Source organism: Elephas maximus, chromosome 3 (genome assembly GCF_024166365.1).
Source record: "Elephas maximus indicus isolate mEleMax1 chromosome 3, mEleMax1 primary haplotype, whole genome shotgun sequence".
NCBI lineage: Eukaryota > Metazoa > Chordata > Mammalia > Proboscidea > Elephantidae > Elephas > Elephas maximus.
Genome location: NC_064821.1, coordinates 66,281,774 through 66,299,921, shown reverse-complemented (window position 1 = coordinate 66,299,921; position 18,148 = coordinate 66,281,774). Strand labels below are relative to the sequence as shown.

The following is an 18,148-nucleotide window of genomic DNA, read 5'->3' as shown; positions in this document are numbered from 1 at the left end:
AGAATGAACACCTTGCTCAAAGGAAAAGCACTCAGAACCACCACAGTCTCTCCAATTTTATTATACAACATGTTGGGGACAGCAGAGGGACCACAAGAGGGCAGTTGGAGGCCCTCACCTACCATGTGCCTCAAGGCATAGCAGGGGACAGATGGAGGCATCCGTTGAGGAGGCACAAAGCCTAATAAATCAATGCCTTCACGGGAAAGCAGGGCAGGCCTGGAGGCCATAGGACAAGGGTCACTCTGTGTGGACTCGGCCCTGCTGGAGCAGCATGATGGTGAGGGCTTGCTGAGGTGGGGAGACTGAGTCTCTGCTGATGCTGGGTGGTCCCTCTGATGACATTGGGTGGCTCATTGGATGGGCTACTGTCACCCACCTCTAATGAGATGGTGGAGCCACTGAGATAGGTGAAGCTGCCCTCCCTCCCTGTAAGGGGCCCAGATAGCACTGCCTCCCAGGACGCAAAGCCTGGCTGAGCTTGCTGGCTCCTGCCTCATTTAATCTGAGATCAGAGGGGACTGAGACATTTTGGCTTGAAAGACTTTCCATTCCACCTCAGTGAAAACAGGCAGGGGGGAGAGGTGGGGATGCAGCTCAAAACACCCCCAAAACAAGATACAGGCTTTGGAGTCACATGTGACTTTGAATCTAACACTCTAAGTAATCTTGTGCAAGTCACTTCACTTCCCTGAGCCTCAGTTTCTTCATCTACAAAATGGGAACAAGTCACAGCCACCTTGCAGATTTGCTGGGAGGATGAAATGAGAAATACATGTAATCTCAGCAAAGTGCCTTGGATAGAGAAGGCTCCTGATGACTGGCTACATTTTCATTTGATACACAGTTGAGACCAACACTAGCTGTAAGGAAGCCTCAATGTGGACACTTTGAGGGCAAACGGGAACTTGGCATATCAGAGATGAAATGTCTGTTCTTTCTCTGCCAGGTTTAAGAGCGAGCCCCTGGCCTGAGGGCTGGGGGTGTGGCCTGGCCCCAAGGTCCCCATAAAAGCCCAGAGGCCCCTTGTGGGCCTGAGTGGAGGACAAGGAGAGGTCTGAGTATGCACTGATCCTCTGAGGAATGTTTTAAAAAGCTGGAAGACGAGACGGAAGAGAGGTATCTTCCCAGAGGTGCTACTGCAAAGACATCAAACTGGGTCCATCTAGGATTTCAGACCCAGCTGTCATGGGGCAGTTGCTTGGGGAAACCATCACTTCCTTCTTTCTCCTCAGCACTGGGGTTATCAAAAATACATACTAACTGTGAGAAAGTTCACATAGAAACATTTTCGGCATATATAAAAAAGACTGGCTGTGGTCAGTGGCTCAGGACATGGACTGCCACAAGAAGAGTCACTGGCGGACACGCTGGGGGGCAGCCCTGGATGGACGGGACAGCACCGGCTCTAGGGGAAGCAGAGTCCTTTGGCTGGACTGCACTTCTATGAAGTTGAGGGGCAGGAGGCATTTTGAGGGACGCTGGCTCCAGCAGTCTTTCTGTGACTGTGCTGGAGTAGGTGGTGGGGGTGCCTTAGCCCTGGGCCTCAGGGGCCCCATGCTCGTTCCCCTTGCTAAGGGCAGAAGCCTACTTTACAGTAAACTTCCCCAGGCAGCTGGCCTCCCTTAGGTCATGAGATAAGGTTCTGGGGTCCCATCATTAGGTCAGATGAAGTGGCAAGTCCCAAACTTGGGGAACAGCAGGCGGTACCATATAACTTCTGAAGGGTGGGAGTGACCCTAGTTTTACCCAGGGGCTCCAGAAGGCTGGGGACATTGGGACCAGGAGGGCAGCCAGGGTATGGCCAGGAAGGAAGGCACCAGACAAACAGGAGTTGTTCCTTGGCAGCCTGGCTCCCCTGGGCCCCGATTTCTTAATGCTTCTTTTGGGCAGGGGGTGAAAGTAAGGACAGAGGGGCGGCCCACTCTCCCTAGAATTCACTCTTCCTTACTCTTCACCCCACAAGGGCCTGGACTGTATGACTGAGTGGTGAGGTCCAGGGCCAGATGGGTAGGGAAGGGGAGAGAGTGGCAGCCCAAGCCGGAGTCTTACCCTACCAGCCAGCCCAGGTACCCCTTGTCTGCTCACTGTCATTGGGCAAAGCTGGGATGGCCACCCTTAGTTGACCTCAGACCCCACAAGGCTGCCTAAGAGTGAGCTGGGAGTGGGAGTGTCTAAAGTCAAATGTGCCAAGGACCACTCTGGCTCTGGGGTGGGAGGGGCTAGAGGCCTATCTGTCAGGGCTGGAGGTCCTTCTTTCCAGATCCCCCAGGCAGCCTGGCTCCCACTGGCCTGGTGGGCACACTAGGGCTGGAGGAGGGGCAGGCCTCGTCGGAGCCCTTCCCTCAGGAACTGCATGTAGGTGGCTGTGGACGGGTCTTCAAAGCTGGATGAGAAGCTGAAGACGTTGCTCTCGACATCCTCGGGCTTCATGGAGGTGATGTCCAGGAAGTAGTTGGCGTTGATGTGGTGAACCTGGGAGGAGGGTGGGTCAGGAGAGCAGGGGAGGGGCCACCCCAGCTCACTGGGCCCCTCCTCTGCCCGCCCACGCATGCTCTCTTGGAAGAAGGGGCCCCTCACAGGCCTCGACTTTCCTTGCTGCGAGATCACAGATAAGCAGCCGTAGCTACAAGCCCTTCCCGAATCCCACCTAAAGGCAGGCTGTTGTCTTCCGGCTGCTTGCTCAGGGCCTTCTGACCAGAGCTCTTCCACACCCGCCCACCAGGTGGAAACCTGACGTCTTGTAATGCCATCTTTTCTGCTACTCCTCGCTTTGGTGCTATTAGGTGCTATTGAGTCCATTCCGACTCACAGCAACCCCATATGACAAGGTAGAACAGCCCCGTAGGAATTCCTAGGCTGTAATCTTTACAAAAACAAATCACCAGGGCTTTCAGAGAGCCACTTTGAAACCACCAACCTTTCTATTGGTAGCTGAGCACCTAACCATTGTGCCACAGGTCTCCTGACTCCTTGCTACCTTCCCCCACCAAAAAAAAAAAACAACTGACTCCTCTCTCCTCTGTTCTTCTGACTCCTGAACTCCATACTCACTTCCCTCAAAATGCCCCCGACACTTGAAGGGCCTGCTTCCCCATCTACTGCTCTAGCCAGTGAGCTCCTGAAGGGCAGGGCCATGTCTTTATCTTTTTGCAGAGGCCTGGCACAGAGTAGGTGCCCAGGAAATGGACACATGAGTCAACGAGTGAGCAAGCAAATAATATAAACAACGACTGAAAGAAAGCATGATAGATGGGGTTCTCATGGCCCAACCCTGTCTGCTCATCTCCCTGGCCCCAGGGCCCTGTCCTGGTCCCACCGTGGCAGCTGTCAGTGCGCATGGGCAGCTGGCTGGCTCTCCCTCGGGCCCTTCCTCCCGGGTTGCACTCCTTACCCTGAGCCTGGGACAGCAGAAGCCTCCTGGCTGGTGCCTCCTCTCCAACAAGCACTCGCTGAGCACATCTCCCCAGCCAGCCCCAGCTCTTGCTCCTACACTGCTCCCTGCCCTGAGGTCCTGGGGAACCTGGCCACCACCCCTACAGCCCTTAGTCCCACACTAACCAACCCATGGTTGGCTTGGGGCTTAAAGGATCAGGGGCAGCTTCAACCAGAAGAGCAGGAGATCCTGAGCCTCACAGGCCTGCTGCCCTTTTTAACGTGGTACAACTTTAGCCAAGTCTCTGTACTTTTTGAGCCTGAGTTGCCTTGTTTGTAAAACGGGCATTCATGGTCATCTTTCTCAAAGTTGTGGTGAGGAGCCAATGACATGACGTAATGAGCGCTGAGTAAGGGGCCCTGAGGAGACATAGGGTCTTGAGCCTTGGCTCGGGCTATGGCCCTCTCCCAGGATGGCCCCTGGAATCCTCTGCCTATCTCCTCCCTGCTCCTTTCACCTCAGGGCTGACTGCAATGGTCTGAGGTGAGCCTTCCCTTCCAGTTTCTATCCACTGAACCTGTCTGTTCCACACGGGAACGTATTAACTGTGCCCATTGCTACGAGGTCTTCAAAGTGCTGATGGGAGCTTCCAAACACCTGTACGAGGCAGGCAAAGTGGGCATTATAATTCCTACCCTATAGATGGGGATAAGCGAGGCCCAAATCGGTTAAGAGATTAGCTCAAGGTTTTGTAGCCAAGAAGAGGTAGAGCCAGCCCAAAGCTTGACAAAGTCTGTGAACCGTGCCGCTTGCTGCTCCCTCTGCCCCCGGCACCTGGCCCGAGCTGGGCTGGGCTGGTGGGGTTGCCTACCACGGTGCCATTGGGCAGGCAGATCATCATCTCCACCGGGAAACTGTACTTCTCCAGGTGCAGGCCAGCTAGCTTCTTGTGGGATGGGTTCTCCTGGCTGTTCTGTGGGGACAGTTGGGCATGGTCCTGACACCTCAACCCCCACCATTGTCCTATGGGCTCTCGCAGGGACCCTACCCACCTGCCCACTCACCCGCAGGTCCTCAAGCTCCTTCACTAGGGACCAGGTGCTGATAAAGCTCTCATTGAGGAGGGCGAGGATGGGCGAACTCTCCAGGACAGTCTCCCGGAGAGTCCGCCCTGAACCTGTTCAGGGAGAGGCCAAGGCAAGAAAGGTGAGGTGTCCCAAATGTCTTACTGGGGTTTTCAGTCAGCAACAATTTTGCTTTGGATAAACCTCCTGGGCTGTAGATTGGTCTCTGCAGCCTGCCACATAGTAGGTGCTGAATAAGTGGTAGCCGTGATGAACAACAATAACATATGGATGTCCTAGGTTGAGATTTGGGGTATGGGGTTCACCCGGCTCAGGGATTTATAGACAGTGACAGCTTTTTAAATCCATGGAACTCTGTGCCCCAGGGCCTTTGCACAGACTGTTCCCATTATCTGAAACACTCTTCCTCCTGTCACTTGACAAACTCCTACTCATCCTTCAAAGTCTCAATTTAAATGTCTTCCCTGATTGCCCCCAGTAACACTCTTGTGGCTACCTGGACCTCGCCTTGCGTAACACTCAACGCACTTGTCATTACTCAGTGCCTGGCTTCTGCACTACACTGTACACTCCTGAGGGCAGGGGTTTCTTCTGACTTCCTGGCAGCAGCACTCTAGCACCTAGCCTGGGGCTGGGCACAGCAGGTGTCCAGAATGTGTTTGATGAGTGACTGGGTAAGGCCATCCTGTACCCACTGCTGGGTACCCAGAGAACTTTGCACTTAGCAGGCCTTGGCTGAATGCAAGGCCAGCCTCGGAGGTTATTTTCTCTCCTACGCATGGATACCACTTTACAGAGTACTGGACACTTTCATAACTGTTCTCACAGTGAGGGTAGGTATGTTACCTGCTTTGTACTGCTGAAAAAACTGACCCTCAGTTTTTTCAGGAGTAGTGAGGGGTAGTGGAAATGGCTGAGCTGGGACTTGAACTCAGTCTGTCAGGGGTCTTTCTATGCATCCAGCACAGAAACCCCTCAATCCTCCCCCGACCCTGTATATGTAATCCCGAATCCCCCATTGCTTGGTACCTCTTATACCCCAAAAGTGTGAAGTCTCCTCTCCACCCCCTCTTGGAACTTGTTGGCCTCCCTCACCTCAGCAGGACTGGTCATCCAGGGCCCCCCACAGCAGGATCGAGTGCACCAGCTTGTTTTCAGCCTTGGCTCGGTCGAAGGCCTCAGTGAATGGCAGGTAGCTGACCTGGGGCCAAGCCGAGAAAGAGAAAAGCTGTCTGGGTCCAGGTCCCATTCAGGGGCTCTGAGTATGTAGTGTATGTGTGTGTGTGGCAGGGAATGGGGGAGGGCTTCCCTGGCACGAGGCTGGGCCCTGTCAGGAGATGCCCTCAGCAGCAAGCTGCTCACGTATTCCAGCATCCCTGTACCCACCTGATGCCCCCAAAATCCCAGCCTCAGCACCATAGACCCTGACCCCAGCACGCCCCCCACCAGTGGCTGTCGTCACCCCTGCCCACCCGCCTGCCCAGCCTCACCTTCTTGAAGGGGTACATGGTCACTTCCAGGCGCCGGGCAGCCTCCTCCCAGCTCAGCTCCTGCTGCCATTTGATCTCTTCAAAGACAAACTGGAGGGGCTCCCCTGAGGGCAGGCGGCTGTCGATCACATTGCCATCCTCGTCCAGGATCACGGAGGGCACTGAGGGGCCCGTGGCCTCTAGCTCCATCTGTGCCAGAGGTCAGTGGGTGAGGGATGTCTCAAAGCTGGGTGAGAATACTCAAGGGGGCCCTGAGAGACCCTTGCCCATTGTAGAGATGGGGAGACTGAGGCCCAGGGAAGGGCAAGGCCTTGGTCAGGGTTATGCAGTGAGTCAGGGACAGAGCCAGAGTGCCCAGTCAGGGCTCCTTCTATTGTTGGTTGCTTCCTGAGGCCCCAGTCAGACCCTGGGCACTGTGTGTAGGAACATATGGCTTCCAGAAATCCAGGGGCTGTGTCCTCCACCTTGGGCTGTCCTGAGTTCCTAGCCAGCTGGGCTCTGCTACAGGAAGCTGAGTGGCCCTGCGGCAGGGCCCTGTAGTTGAGGCCCATCTTCCTGCCTGGCCAGGGACCACCTGTACGCTCACCTGGGGTATGTAGCCAATGTCCACTTCCATATTGCTGCTCTCACTGGCCCCATACAGCCACTCCATGTCCACGTTCAGAGACCTGGGACATGGATGAGAGAGGGGGGTGGCAAGAGCAGAATGTCATCAAAAGCCATTAACCAGGTACTAGGCTTCATCTCACTGAGTGTGCACAACAGGCTGAAGTCTCGATACAATTCTTGTCCTCACTTTACAGATGAGGACACTGAGGCTCAGTAAGGGGTATTCCGGCTGCAGAGCCAGGGCCCCTCCCTCTCCTCAGACTGCCTCTCCCTAAGGGTACCCCAACATCACCCTCCACTTTTACAGTTCAGAGGACTTTAACATCACGTGTCATGTGTCACCCATGACCCTTTGAGGCAGACAGATGGTGAACGCCTTGTTGAGGCACTGTCCTTCCTGTGCTGGCCTCCTCCAGACTGCAGGAAACCTGTTCTAATCACATGCAATCTACAGATCTACCACATGGGGGAGCTCCAGGACTGACAACCGATCAACGTCACCTTGGGCAAGGTGAGCTGGGAGTCCCTATTGCCTGGTCCTAAGACATGGGTCCATGGCAGCTGGTCTTAGAGCTGCTCATTTGCCCCTCTCTCCTTCCATCTCATCCAGTCCAGGACACCTTCCCCTCTGGCCCATCTCAATAATGCTGGGTTGGAGGCAGATGTGCCTGGTGGCCAGCCTCATCCTCAGCCCTGGGCTGGGCCCCAAGGCACACAAAGGAGGGAGGAGGAGTGGAGCTGGACTTCCCCCTTGGCCCAGGATGCCCCTGCCCTGCCTTCTCAGGGAGGGAGAGGAAGCCACGCCTGCTCCTTGGGGGCAGTGGCATCACTAGGGTTGGTATCACCCCCCCCATGCTAATTACCACAGTATTGTAGCTAAAACACCAGAAAATTTGACAAAATCAACAACTGTAAAAACCCCAGCAGCAACGAAAACAACAGCACATGCTTATAGCATGAGGCAGACAAAACCACGTGATTCGAAGTGTCATTGTAATTGGGTAATAATAACAGCTCTGACCAGACTTATTAGAGGGTTCAAAAGGTAAATTAGCATAGAGTTTTAACCTTGTAAGTATATTGTCACATGTAAGCTGGCCTTAGGAAAAAATTTTTTGTTCTTATAACTACAGGGATATTTTTATAAAAAATAACAAATTTCTACTGAAACACTGCACAAAAATTTTATCGACAGTCATTTTGGTGTCACCCCCTGATTTTGGTATCACCCCATCTGGCAGTGTCACTCAGTGCTGTCCGCATCCCTGCACCTCTCTCGTGACACCACTGGCCTGGCGCAGCTGTCCCCTCTAGGCTATCCTGTAGGTGAGATAGGCCAGGAGTCAGCCCCCCATCTGGCAGATGAGGAGACAGACCTGGAGAGGGCCAGGATCTTGCTCACAGCCACAGACCCCACTGGTGCCAAGGCCAAGGCTTAACTATGGGCCTCTGGCTCCCAGCCCAGGTCCAGCCCCTGCACTAAGCCAAAAAAAAAAAAAAAAAACCAAACCCACTGCCGTTGAGTCGATTGCGACTCACAGTGGCCCTATAGGACAGAACAGAACTGCCACACAGAGTTTCCAAGGAGTGCACTAAGCCACTCAGGCTCAATATGTGGCCATTTGTTGTTGGGGAGGAATCTAGAAAACCTGAAGCTAGGTTTTCTGGGTTCCCTGCTCCCCTAACAGGTGACTGACCCTGAGCAGGCCATGAAGGCAGGCAGGAGGCTGGTATGACTCATCCCAGAAGCCCCTTTGAGGCTCTGTGGTAGCACCTGAAGGCTGAGGGTAGCACCTTTGTATAGCTAACCTTCCTCATCCCCCAGGTCTCTGCTCAGATGTCGCTTCCTCTGGGAAGTCTTCTTGGATCCCAACCAGCCAGGTCCCTGCCCATATGCTGGCTTCCCCTAGGGTAGTGAGAGCAGGCTGTGGTTATGGGTGTTTTTGAGGTCTGCCTGTCAGCAGTATGAGGGCAGGGAGGCATCAGCTTCAGGAAGGGTCTCTTTGTAGCTGCACTGGGTTCTAGGCAGAGTAGAGGACCTGGTCCACACAGCGCCTGAGGAACTGATGATGGAATGATTACTTCTGCTGCCTCTGGGTGGGGAGCAACAGCTGTGGGCCCTCCAAGAGGGGGTCCAGGTCACTTCCAAGAAGGGTGGCTCTAGGGAACAAAGGAACAGCCTCCAACTGCAGGGCCCTCTGGGGACCCCTTGCTTCTGAGCTCCTGGAACTGAGGAAGGGGGGCAGATTAAAGCAGGGTGCCAGGGCTGGGCCAGGGCGCCTACCTGTGGTTGGGCACAAAGAGTCGGAAGTCGCGGACATGGGTGGAGTCTTTGGAGAGAATGATGTGCCCGGTGAACTGGCCAGGGGAAAACCAGAAGGGGAAGTCCGGTGGCTCGCTGAGCTGGAACTCCGCATGGATCCTGTGGGGAAAGCGCCCAGCTGTGAGCAGATCCCCTGCTGAGCCAGACCCAACCCTCCCACTTCCTCCCTCAAAGGCTGGGAACCTGGCGAAGGAGGCCAGACTATCAGGTTGGAGAGGGGGAGAAAGGAGGGTGTGTGGAGCAGGGAGAGGGGACCAAACCCTCCAATGCTGCCCATCCTTCAAGGCCCAGCCTGCAGGCTGCCTTCTCCAGAAGCCATGCCTTGACCCTTCTCTGGGCTCCCACAGCCTCTCTAGTATGTGTGTGACCTGGTATCGCAGGTATCGTTCACCCCCCTTCTGTGCTGGTGACACAATCATGGCCATGAGGCCTGGGCTAAGCACCTTTCACGCCTCCTCTCACTGAACCCTCACATGCCCTAGGAGGAAACTGAGGTTCAGAGAGCCAAAGGTGCTCGCCCAAGACCACGGGGTGCTAAGTGGTGAAGCTCGGGGCTTCGAGTCTGGCCCCTCCCAGTGCCGTTCCCTTCCTGAGGTTCCCCTGGTGCCCTGGAGTCCCAGGCCCAGGTGAGAGGCAAGGATGGGGGGCTGTGAGGGCCACTCACCGGAACGTCACTGTGTAGTAGAAGTTGCTAATGGCTGTCAGGCAGGCGACAGCGCCCTGGGGGGCGAAGCGGGTCTTCACAAAAGGCCGAGGGTGGAACATGCTCAGGAGCCGGTGGATGATGACCTGGCAGAGAGGGTGGAGACCAGGCTGGCCTGCTGGCCCAGGAAAGGAGAGACCCAGGAGGAGAGAGACCCAGGGGCCTGCTGGGGTGGGGCCAGGGAGGAGGCAGGGCTTATGCTGGGGCTCCAGGTGCAGCCGGGGAGGGGGCCCCTGGTTGGACTTGGGCAGGGGCAGAGGGGCCCCAGGTCTCACCACAGGCTGCCCTCACCTCCTTGCCCTTGGGTGGTGGTGGGTAGAAGCGGTTGTTGGACAAGTAGCCGGTGAAGATGCTCAGCTCGCTGGGGATGATCCACCAGGGCTCGCCCAGCCCAACCTGGCCCTGAGGCGGGAGGAAGGGCCGGAAGTGGCGGGCAGCAAACACTGCACTTGGCAAGGCTGCGGTGGTCCAGTTACGGAGGCCGGACAGGGCCAGGTGGGAAACCTGGGGCAGGGGAAAGCCAAAGTTTACAACACTGGCAACCATGACTTTGGGGTCCCCTGGTCCATGAGTAGGAGCCCCCGGGTGGTGTGAAGAGTTAACGTCCTCGGCTGCTAACCAAAAGGTTGGTGGTTCGACTCCGCCCAGAGGTACCTTGGAAGAAAGGCCTGATGATCTACTTCCAAAATATCAGCCATTGAAAACCTTATGCAGCACAGTTCTACTCTGACACACATGGGGTCCCAATGAGTCGATGTTGACTCTCTGGCAGCTGGTGGTGATGTGGCCCGTGAGTGGGTGGAGTCTTGTTCAAACCCTGAGCCAGCCCATGAGCCCAGGGAAGAAAGGAAGCCCGAGGGAGACATCCTTGGCGTTGTCTTGCCAGAGCCCAGGCTCATGTCCCTCTCCCCTGCCCCAGCCCTCTGACTGCTTCTGCTACTTCCCAGTCAGAGGGCTCCCAGGCCGTATGTGTTCCTGCCTCCACTCCTCTGCACAAGCCCAAGGACAAAGACCAAGCCCTTGTGCCACAGCCCTGCTTGGCTTCTTCTCCCCTACCCCCGGCCTAGAATTCTGCTCTTAATCCCTCCCTGGAGGCTGACAGTCCTACTGAGGAAGTCAGAGTTTGGATCTGGAGCTAAGTTTGATGAGGAAGGGGTGAAATCTCTAGGGTCAAGAGCAGGGTGAGACCACAGAGGAAGGGGAAGGCCACTCTGGAGAGGGCCCCCACTTCCAGGGCTGCCTGCTGCACACTGGCTGTGCACTTGTGGCAAGAGGCCTCCCGAAGCCCTTTTCCTCATCAGTAGCCCACCTGTTCTGTCTGATGAATCAACGGGCAGGAGATAATGAGCACTGGAAACTGATAGGGCTGCCCACACCTCAGCCTGAGCAGAGGCACGACCCTGGAGCGAGCAGGGCCCTTCTGTAAAAGCTCTACCCTCAGAAGCCGCTTCCTGCTGTTCTGGGGTGCAGGTAGGAGGTGGTCCCTCACAAGGTATCAGCCACCAGGCAGTGAGTACCTTGCCCACTCAAGGGAGCAGCCCCAGGGAGCCCCAGGGGGCTGGCAGGGAGCCAGGGAGCCTGGCAGCAGCAGGCTTCCCAGCCCTCCCCACCTCCAAAGCAGCTGCGGCCCCAGGCTCAGTGGGAAGTGGGAGGCAGCAGGAAGGAAGAGCCACGAGCTCCCACTGCGAGGGATTTAACAAGCAGGTTCTCAGAGCAGGGCTGGTTGTGCAGGGCCACGCTGCGCGCCTGCCTGCCCACCTACCCGCCAGCCCCTCACTCGCTCGCTTGCTGGACCCTGTTTACAGCTGGCCACCCTATGCAGGGAGCTGCTGGAGAAGGGAGCCAGGCTCTGTGTAGCTCTGCTCCTGTTGTCTCCCCACATAAAGGCAGGTGCGCCCGAGGTACCTGCCCTAACTCCCACCACCCCCCCCCCCAGCCCCCGCTCACTGCTCTGTGGGTGACTCATCTGCTCCCATACTTTAACCACTGTTCTGGGCCCATCACCCCCAAATCCACCCAAACCCATCACCACCCAACCCATGGCCACCCCCAGATCTTTCTGTGCAAGATCAAACCTGTGTTTCAAACCACTTGCTGGACCCTCCACCTGGATGTCCCCCAGGTGCCTCAACTTCAACACGTCCAAGCTGATCTCATTCTCTTGCCACCAGACCCACTCCCCTCTGGTTATCAGTCAGATGCCCAGGAGTTACCCCAACTCCTCCCACCACTTTCCATCAGTAGCCCTGCCCCACCCCACCCCACCCCACCCTTTCATTTCCCATCATCCCTCTGCCCTTCTGCTCCATCACTGCTGCCACCCCCAAGCCTCCTACCTCCTCCCCCGCACCCAGGAACTGGCCTTCCTGGCTCTGGACTCCTTTGCCTCCCGCCTCTCCCCAGCATCCCACCCCCCGCGCCAGCCACCAGCCTGGGAAGCACAGGTCTGATGAGGGAACTCTCTTACTTCAGAATCAGCCATGGCTCTTGCTCTACAGAACCAAGCCCCAAGCCCAGCAACCAAGGCCCTTTGTAGTCAGGCAACTTCCCTTCCAGCCCTGCTTGCCAGGATGCCCCCACACGTGCCCCACGTGCCCTGAGTCCAGTCCTCGCCTGACCAGGCCTGGCACTTTCTGCCTTCTGGCCTGTGTTCATGATGAAGCCACGTCAGCTGATATAAAGGCTGAGTAGGTGTGCACTAGGCAAAGGGATGGAGTGGCATATGAGAAGGCTCACAGTTGGAAGAAAGGCAGGAGGGCTGGGATGCTCAGGGCCGGGGACAGGTATGACACCTTGTCCAAGGGCCGTGCGAAGGGGAAGGCTGGTAAAGATCCAATGGTCTACCTCCCGTGGGAAGAGTGAGTAGAGGGGGCTGCCTTCTCGGGAGCCCTCCCACCCTTCAGCCCCCTGCCAGGGGCTGACTCTCAGACTTAGATCATCTGAGCACAGCAGAGCAGGGGCTAGGCCTTGGGCTAGTGGCTGGGGTGCACTGATGAGTGAGACATGGGCCTTGTCGCCAAGAAACTCATGGTCTGCGGGGACAGAGACTTGCAGCAAGTCATCATTATAACCTGTGACGTAGCCCCTGCACTAGCTATTCCCTCCCTGCTGTCACCAGGCTAAGCCCTGCTCATCTTTTAGTCTCTGTCACTTGACACTCCCTCCAGGACATCATCCCAGCTTCCCCTACTTGCCCAGGTTAGGAGCTCCTGCTTCTCTCCTGCCTCTCCCGCTAGAGTTTGTGCTGGGGGGCAAGGACAACATCGCCCTACTTCTAACCCCCAGGCTGGGCACAGTGGGCACTCAATGGGCAGCTGAAGGAAGGAAGGAGGGAAGGAACAACGGACAGACTGAGTGCAGGAGGTGAGTGATCCAATGATCCAGGCTGCTGTCTGTGCCCCGCCCATGGGGCCTTGTCCTGCCCACCCCCAACTCACCCCCAGGAACCCATCTTTGCTCTTGGTCATGGTCTCTGGGAGCAGAGGCTGGAATCGGGCCTCTATGGTCAGCGTCTCCTCACTGGGGTCTGGGGGCAGGTCCTCGTCCTCATAGCTGGTCGCAGGAGTTGACCCTAAGAGACACAGATCGCTGAAGGCCCTGTACTCAGGCTGCAGGGCCTCGCTTCTCTATGGGTGCCCACACTGGCCTAGTGATTAAGGGTGCCAGGGTTGACAGGGGGTGGAATTAACAAGCACCAAAATAACACACAATATTTACCACATTTTAATTTTACAATAGCCCTGTGAGGGAGATAATATTATGGCCAACTCTGGTTCCCAAAGGAGAAAGTGGAGGCTCAGAGAGGTGAAGTGACTTCCCCAAAGTTACACAGCTAGGTAGTGGATGAGTAAGGATTCAAACCCACACTCAACCACGACCCTCTTCTGCGGGAAGATAAGCTCTCAAGTCCTATGTTCTCACAGGCTCTGAGTCAGACTGACCTGGATTCAGAACCCAGCCCCACCACTCACTGGCTGTGTGAGTGTTGGCCAGTGGCTTGTTACATGGATTAAATAAGATAATCTGTGTAAAGTGCTTAGCTCTGGGCCTGTACAGAGTAAACCCATAATAACCTTTAGCTGTCTTACTATTAACCAAGGTGGGGCATCACAGAGCTGGGGCTCATACCTAATTCTTCTGTCTCCAACCTGGGTTCTTCCTACCAGGCCAGGCTGGCTGCAGAATGGCTATTACCAATTGTCCCCATGTCCTTTGTTCTCCAAACCGAGTCTGTCATAAAGAAGTGCTGGGCACATGAAAGGGGGCACCCAGGCAGGCAGCTGTTGTTTCCAGCTGCTGGAATCCCTAGCACCACAGAGAGAAGCCACTTTCTGGGGCATGGAGCTGAGAACACACTGGGGCAGGCATCATCCGTTCAGCCCCTAGTTAAGGTTGGCTCCATTTCCTGGGCTCTTTGGGACAAGCCAGAGTTCGCTGGGTGGCGCAAACAGTTAAGTGCTTGACTACTAGCTGAAAGATTGGTGGTTCAAACCAACCCAGAGGAGTCTGGGAAGACAGGCCTGGAAATCTGCTTCTAAAAGGTCACAGCCTTGAAAACCCTATGGGGCACGGTTCTACTCTGCACACATGGGGTCACCATGAGTTGGAATCGACGACAACTGACAACAACAACTGGGACAAATCATTTAGCCTCTCTGCCTTTTGTACATGAAAAATGTGGAGACAATACTACCATTCCTGTCCCTGTCATGGGGACCTGGTGAAAAAACCAATGGTCGCTCGGAGAGAACTCAGTCAAGGGAATCAAAGTCATAAATGAAAACAAGAGACAGATTCAGGCTATCTCTGGCCGCAAAGAAAGAGCGCTGGTTCTGGAATGAGGAGCCCTGCTTCTCTCTGATTTTCTGGGGGACCATGGGCTGCACCCTTCCCATCTGTACAAGGAGGGGCTGGACTGACAGTGGTTGAATTTGATTTCTCAGATCCCTTCTTGCTCAGCGATCTGCCAAGTGTGGAGGGAATGACTATGAAGGCTTAAGGGAGAGAAGAAGCCAGTTCAAAAGTGTGGGGCCCCTGGATGCATATGACGGAATAAAGCAGAGGTAAGTCTTGTCATGTTTGCTCTCCCAGGGCCTAGCACCGTTTATGATACAGAGACAATACTCGGTGTTTGTTGATTGACTGACTGACTGGCTGAATTAATGCATTAAAAGCAGGTCTTAACCAGGAGTCACCAGAATCACCCAGAAAGCCCTTTTAAATTACAGGCATCCAGATTCCACCTCCGACTGCGGAATCAGAACCTTCAGGGCCTAGAATGAGGACACTGTACTTTTTAATTAGCGCTCCCTAGTGGTTCCTGATGCAAATCCCTGTTCTAAAGAATCACTGTTAGCTCTGCATTTGTAAGTCAATGCAGCGAAACTTCCTGAAATAGCAACTCAGAAACCTCAGAGGAAGGGAGCAATAAGGAAATCCAAGGTGATTAGTCTGCTTTGCATATTCAATTATTTTATTGTTACCACAGATAATTATTAATAATGATACCCAGCATTTTACAGTCCTTTGGTTTTTTAATAAAAATGTTATTTCCTGATTTATATGTAATATTTGCTCATTGTAGACAATTTATAAAAATTTTAAAGTACTGTGTAATGCAGAAAATTAAAAACTCATAATTCCACCAACTGGCCTCTATTTCCTGCTAGGATTAGAGTTTTTTTTTAGCCTTTTGATTTCCCAGCACTTGGTCCTGTTTTGCACTCACAGTGGCCTTGGAGGTAATGGAGGGAGAGATTATTCTCCCAGGATTTCTGAGAAAAAAATTAAAAGCATCCCCAAGCCTAGCAAGCTTTGCCAATATGTCAACTATGAGGACGCTCTTGCTCTCCGGCCACAAAAAAGGACAAGGAAGTAGCCTGTGTGGACGCTCAGAGAAGTGTATGCAAAATAACACTTAGAAGGAAAAGCAGATCCACAAGGGGATGACCTGTTTACCTGCCTGTCTGCTTTCAAGATAGAACTGACTGCCACGGAGAGCCACTGACACACATCCGCTCCAGCTAATTAGCGTTTTCCACCTGATGTTCCCCCTCTGGCAATGACAACAGGTCACCAGGCCAGCAGGCAGCTGACCTACCGGACACATGCCCTGAAACACAGAAAGTCTATCACGGCTTTGACTTTTATGTGGCTGAGAGCAGCTGGTGTCTCTTGTTTTTGTGTTTCCCATCTGATGTACCTGCACCAGGCAGTTTGGGTGACAAGTAGGCGTCCCAGCTCATCAGCTTAAGGGATGTCACAGGAAGTTATAGGCAAATGGAGACCGAGTTATGGGGAGCGGGGGTTGGCGCAGTGAGAAAAGTTATAATTCATTCGAATGTCTCAGCCCCTGGTCTTTGGGAAAAAAAAAAATCACTGATTACATCTAGGCAAAAATGCATAGCAAGAATGGAACGGGAATCTGATGGCACCCAAGCAGAGTTTATTACCTAGTAATAACACAGTAATTGTTGTTGTGAGCTGCTGAGTTGATTCTGACTCACAGCAGTCCCACATGACAGGGTAGACCTGCCCCACAGGGTTTTCTAGGTTAACCCTGGTGGCATAGTGGTTAAGTGCTACAGCTGCTAACCAAAAGGTTGGCAGTTCAAATCCACCAGGCGCTCCTTGGAAACCTTGTGGGGCAGTTCTACTCTGTCCTGTAGGTCGCTATGAGTCAGAATTGACTTGATGGCAATGGGTTTGGTTTTTTTTTTTGGAATCTTCACAGAGGCAGATGGCCAGGTCTTTCTCCCACAGAACTGTTGGGTGGGTTTGAATCATCAGTCTTTCGGTTAGCAGCCAGGTGCTTAATTCTCAAAGCTGCGAGCTGGTGTAGGATCCTGGAGCCCAGTGGCTCCAGTTCTAATCCTGGTTCTATACCTTTCTAGCTTGGGCCAGCTGGTTAATTTCCCGTGCCTCAGTCTCCTCAACTATAACCATGGGGGGCATGATAGTGTCCATCTCCCAGGGCTATTGTGGAGATTAAAGAGGTAATACACCTAACGTGCTTCAGATGATGTCTGCCACCAAAGAGGTGGCCAAGGAATGTGAACTGGCATTCTCTTCACATGGGAGGAAAACGGGTTCAGGGAGGCTGAAGTGGATTGTCCAAGCTCCCAGCTAGAAAGTGGCAGAACCCAGAGCCACCAAAGCCCACAATCTTCCTCCTACTCCAGGCTGCTGCTTCTCCTTGGCTGTGAAGACACAGCTGCCAAGAGGCTGAGGGCAGTGCCTTGGGCTCCCTCTTTCCCAGCCTCTCCTGGTACCTGTCAGCTTCTCAGCGATGGGTTTGAACTCCTCGGGGCTGATGTACATATCCTGGTCAGTGTCCAGGGAGGAGAAGAGAAAGAGGCCTTCTGTCCCCAGGGCCTTCAGCGCGGATTCCTGCTTGGGAGGAAGGGCAAGCCTGAGCACCAGTTGGATGGCCAAGTCTCCTTGACCCCAAATGGGTGGTTGCTTCCTACCCCAGGGGAGAGTTGATGGTGGGGCCCCTCCCAATCATCTTCCTGAGGTCTCTCAATACCTCTTAGTCCGTCTGTCCAAATGTCATCTCTGAACTGCCCTGAGTCCTCCCAGCCCCCTCCCCGCCAGTCCCTCCTGGTCCCTGCTTCACTTTAGGCCTTCATCCACTGTCCATTCTCTAAGTGTCCCCTCCTGGTTTGTCCCATCTTCCCCAGTTCTCCTTCCAGCCAAGTCATCCCTGCATCACCCTGTTCTCTCCCCCATGGTCCTCTCCTGTGCCCCTCCCCACTGCCCCCAGCTCCCTAGTACCCCTTCCAGACTCCCCAGGTCCCAACTTCACTCTGTGCCTTCAGCTGCTGTCCACTGTCCAAGTCAGGCCTCTGGGCTGGCCCCTCCAGGCCTCACACAGGGCCAGTCCTGTCACCTTCCTCCCTTCGTCTTTCCAACTCTGTCATCCCATCTCAAGTCAGTCCTGGTCCTCCTTGCCCCTTCCTGTTCACATCCCCCCCCAGGGCCTACCTATCCCCTGAAGAGGCACAGCTGGAGCCCCTGACTTGCCCCAACCCATAGGAATGCTCTCTCCTACTCCTTCACTCACCGGCCACCTTCCCATCCTCAGAAAGTCCTCCTCCAGGTCAACCTTCCATCCTCCCCTGGCCGCCTCCCCTCCGCCCACTCACCCTGTCCCCCTCTGAGCCCCTGTCCGGATCTTCCATCCCTGTCTCTTGTCTCGACCCCCACCCTATCTATCCCCAGTTCCTGGTCCCTCTGCAAGGAGGTGGCCGAACCTTCCATCCCGTCCCCACGCCCGCTCCCCCGCCACCCCCGCGCTCCGACCGGCTCCGAGCGCGCGCCGGACCTGCCGCGCGGCCGCCTGGGCCTCTGCGTGGCGGACGTAGGCCCGGGCGACGGCGGCGGCGGCGGCTGCAGCGATCAAGGCTCCGAGCAGCGCCAGGCCACGGGCGCGGCGGCCTGGCGGCTCGGGCGGCGGCGGCGGCGCGGCGGGGCCGAAGCTGGGCGGCTCGCGCACGCCCGGCCGGGCCCGGCCCATGGCGGCGGCTCCGCGGCGGCTCCTCGGCGGCCGGAGGCGCGGAC

At 55.2% G+C, this 18,148-nt stretch overlaps 1 protein-coding gene across 2 annotated transcripts; it reads right to left on the bottom strand.

Annotated features, from left to right (window-relative positions):
* Positions 1–47: 47 nt before the first annotated feature.
* Positions 48–18,104, bottom strand: SELENON (selenoprotein N). 2 transcript variants are annotated; one of them, XM_049878317.1, is made up of 12 exons: positions 17,913–18,104; positions 16,858–16,975; positions 13,024–13,157; positions 9,878–10,090; positions 9,548–9,672; positions 8,845–8,982; positions 6,538–6,619; positions 5,952–6,140; positions 5,557–5,662; positions 4,441–4,553; positions 4,248–4,349; positions 48–2,475 (listed from the first exon to the last, which is right to left on the bottom strand). In XM_049878317.1, the coding sequence occupies exons 1-12, from the start codon at positions 18,102–18,104 to the stop codon at positions 2,305–2,307; spliced, it is 1,683 nt and encodes a 560-aa protein (XP_049734274.1). In that variant the 3' UTR covers positions 48–2,304. The 2 variants fall into 2 exon arrangements, with proteins under 2 accessions (XP_049734274.1, XP_049734275.1); XM_049878318.1 differs by lacking the exons at positions 16,858–16,975; positions 17,913–18,104 and adding an exon at positions 15,545–16,850.
* Between the last annotated feature and the right edge of the window lie 44 nt (positions 18,105–18,148).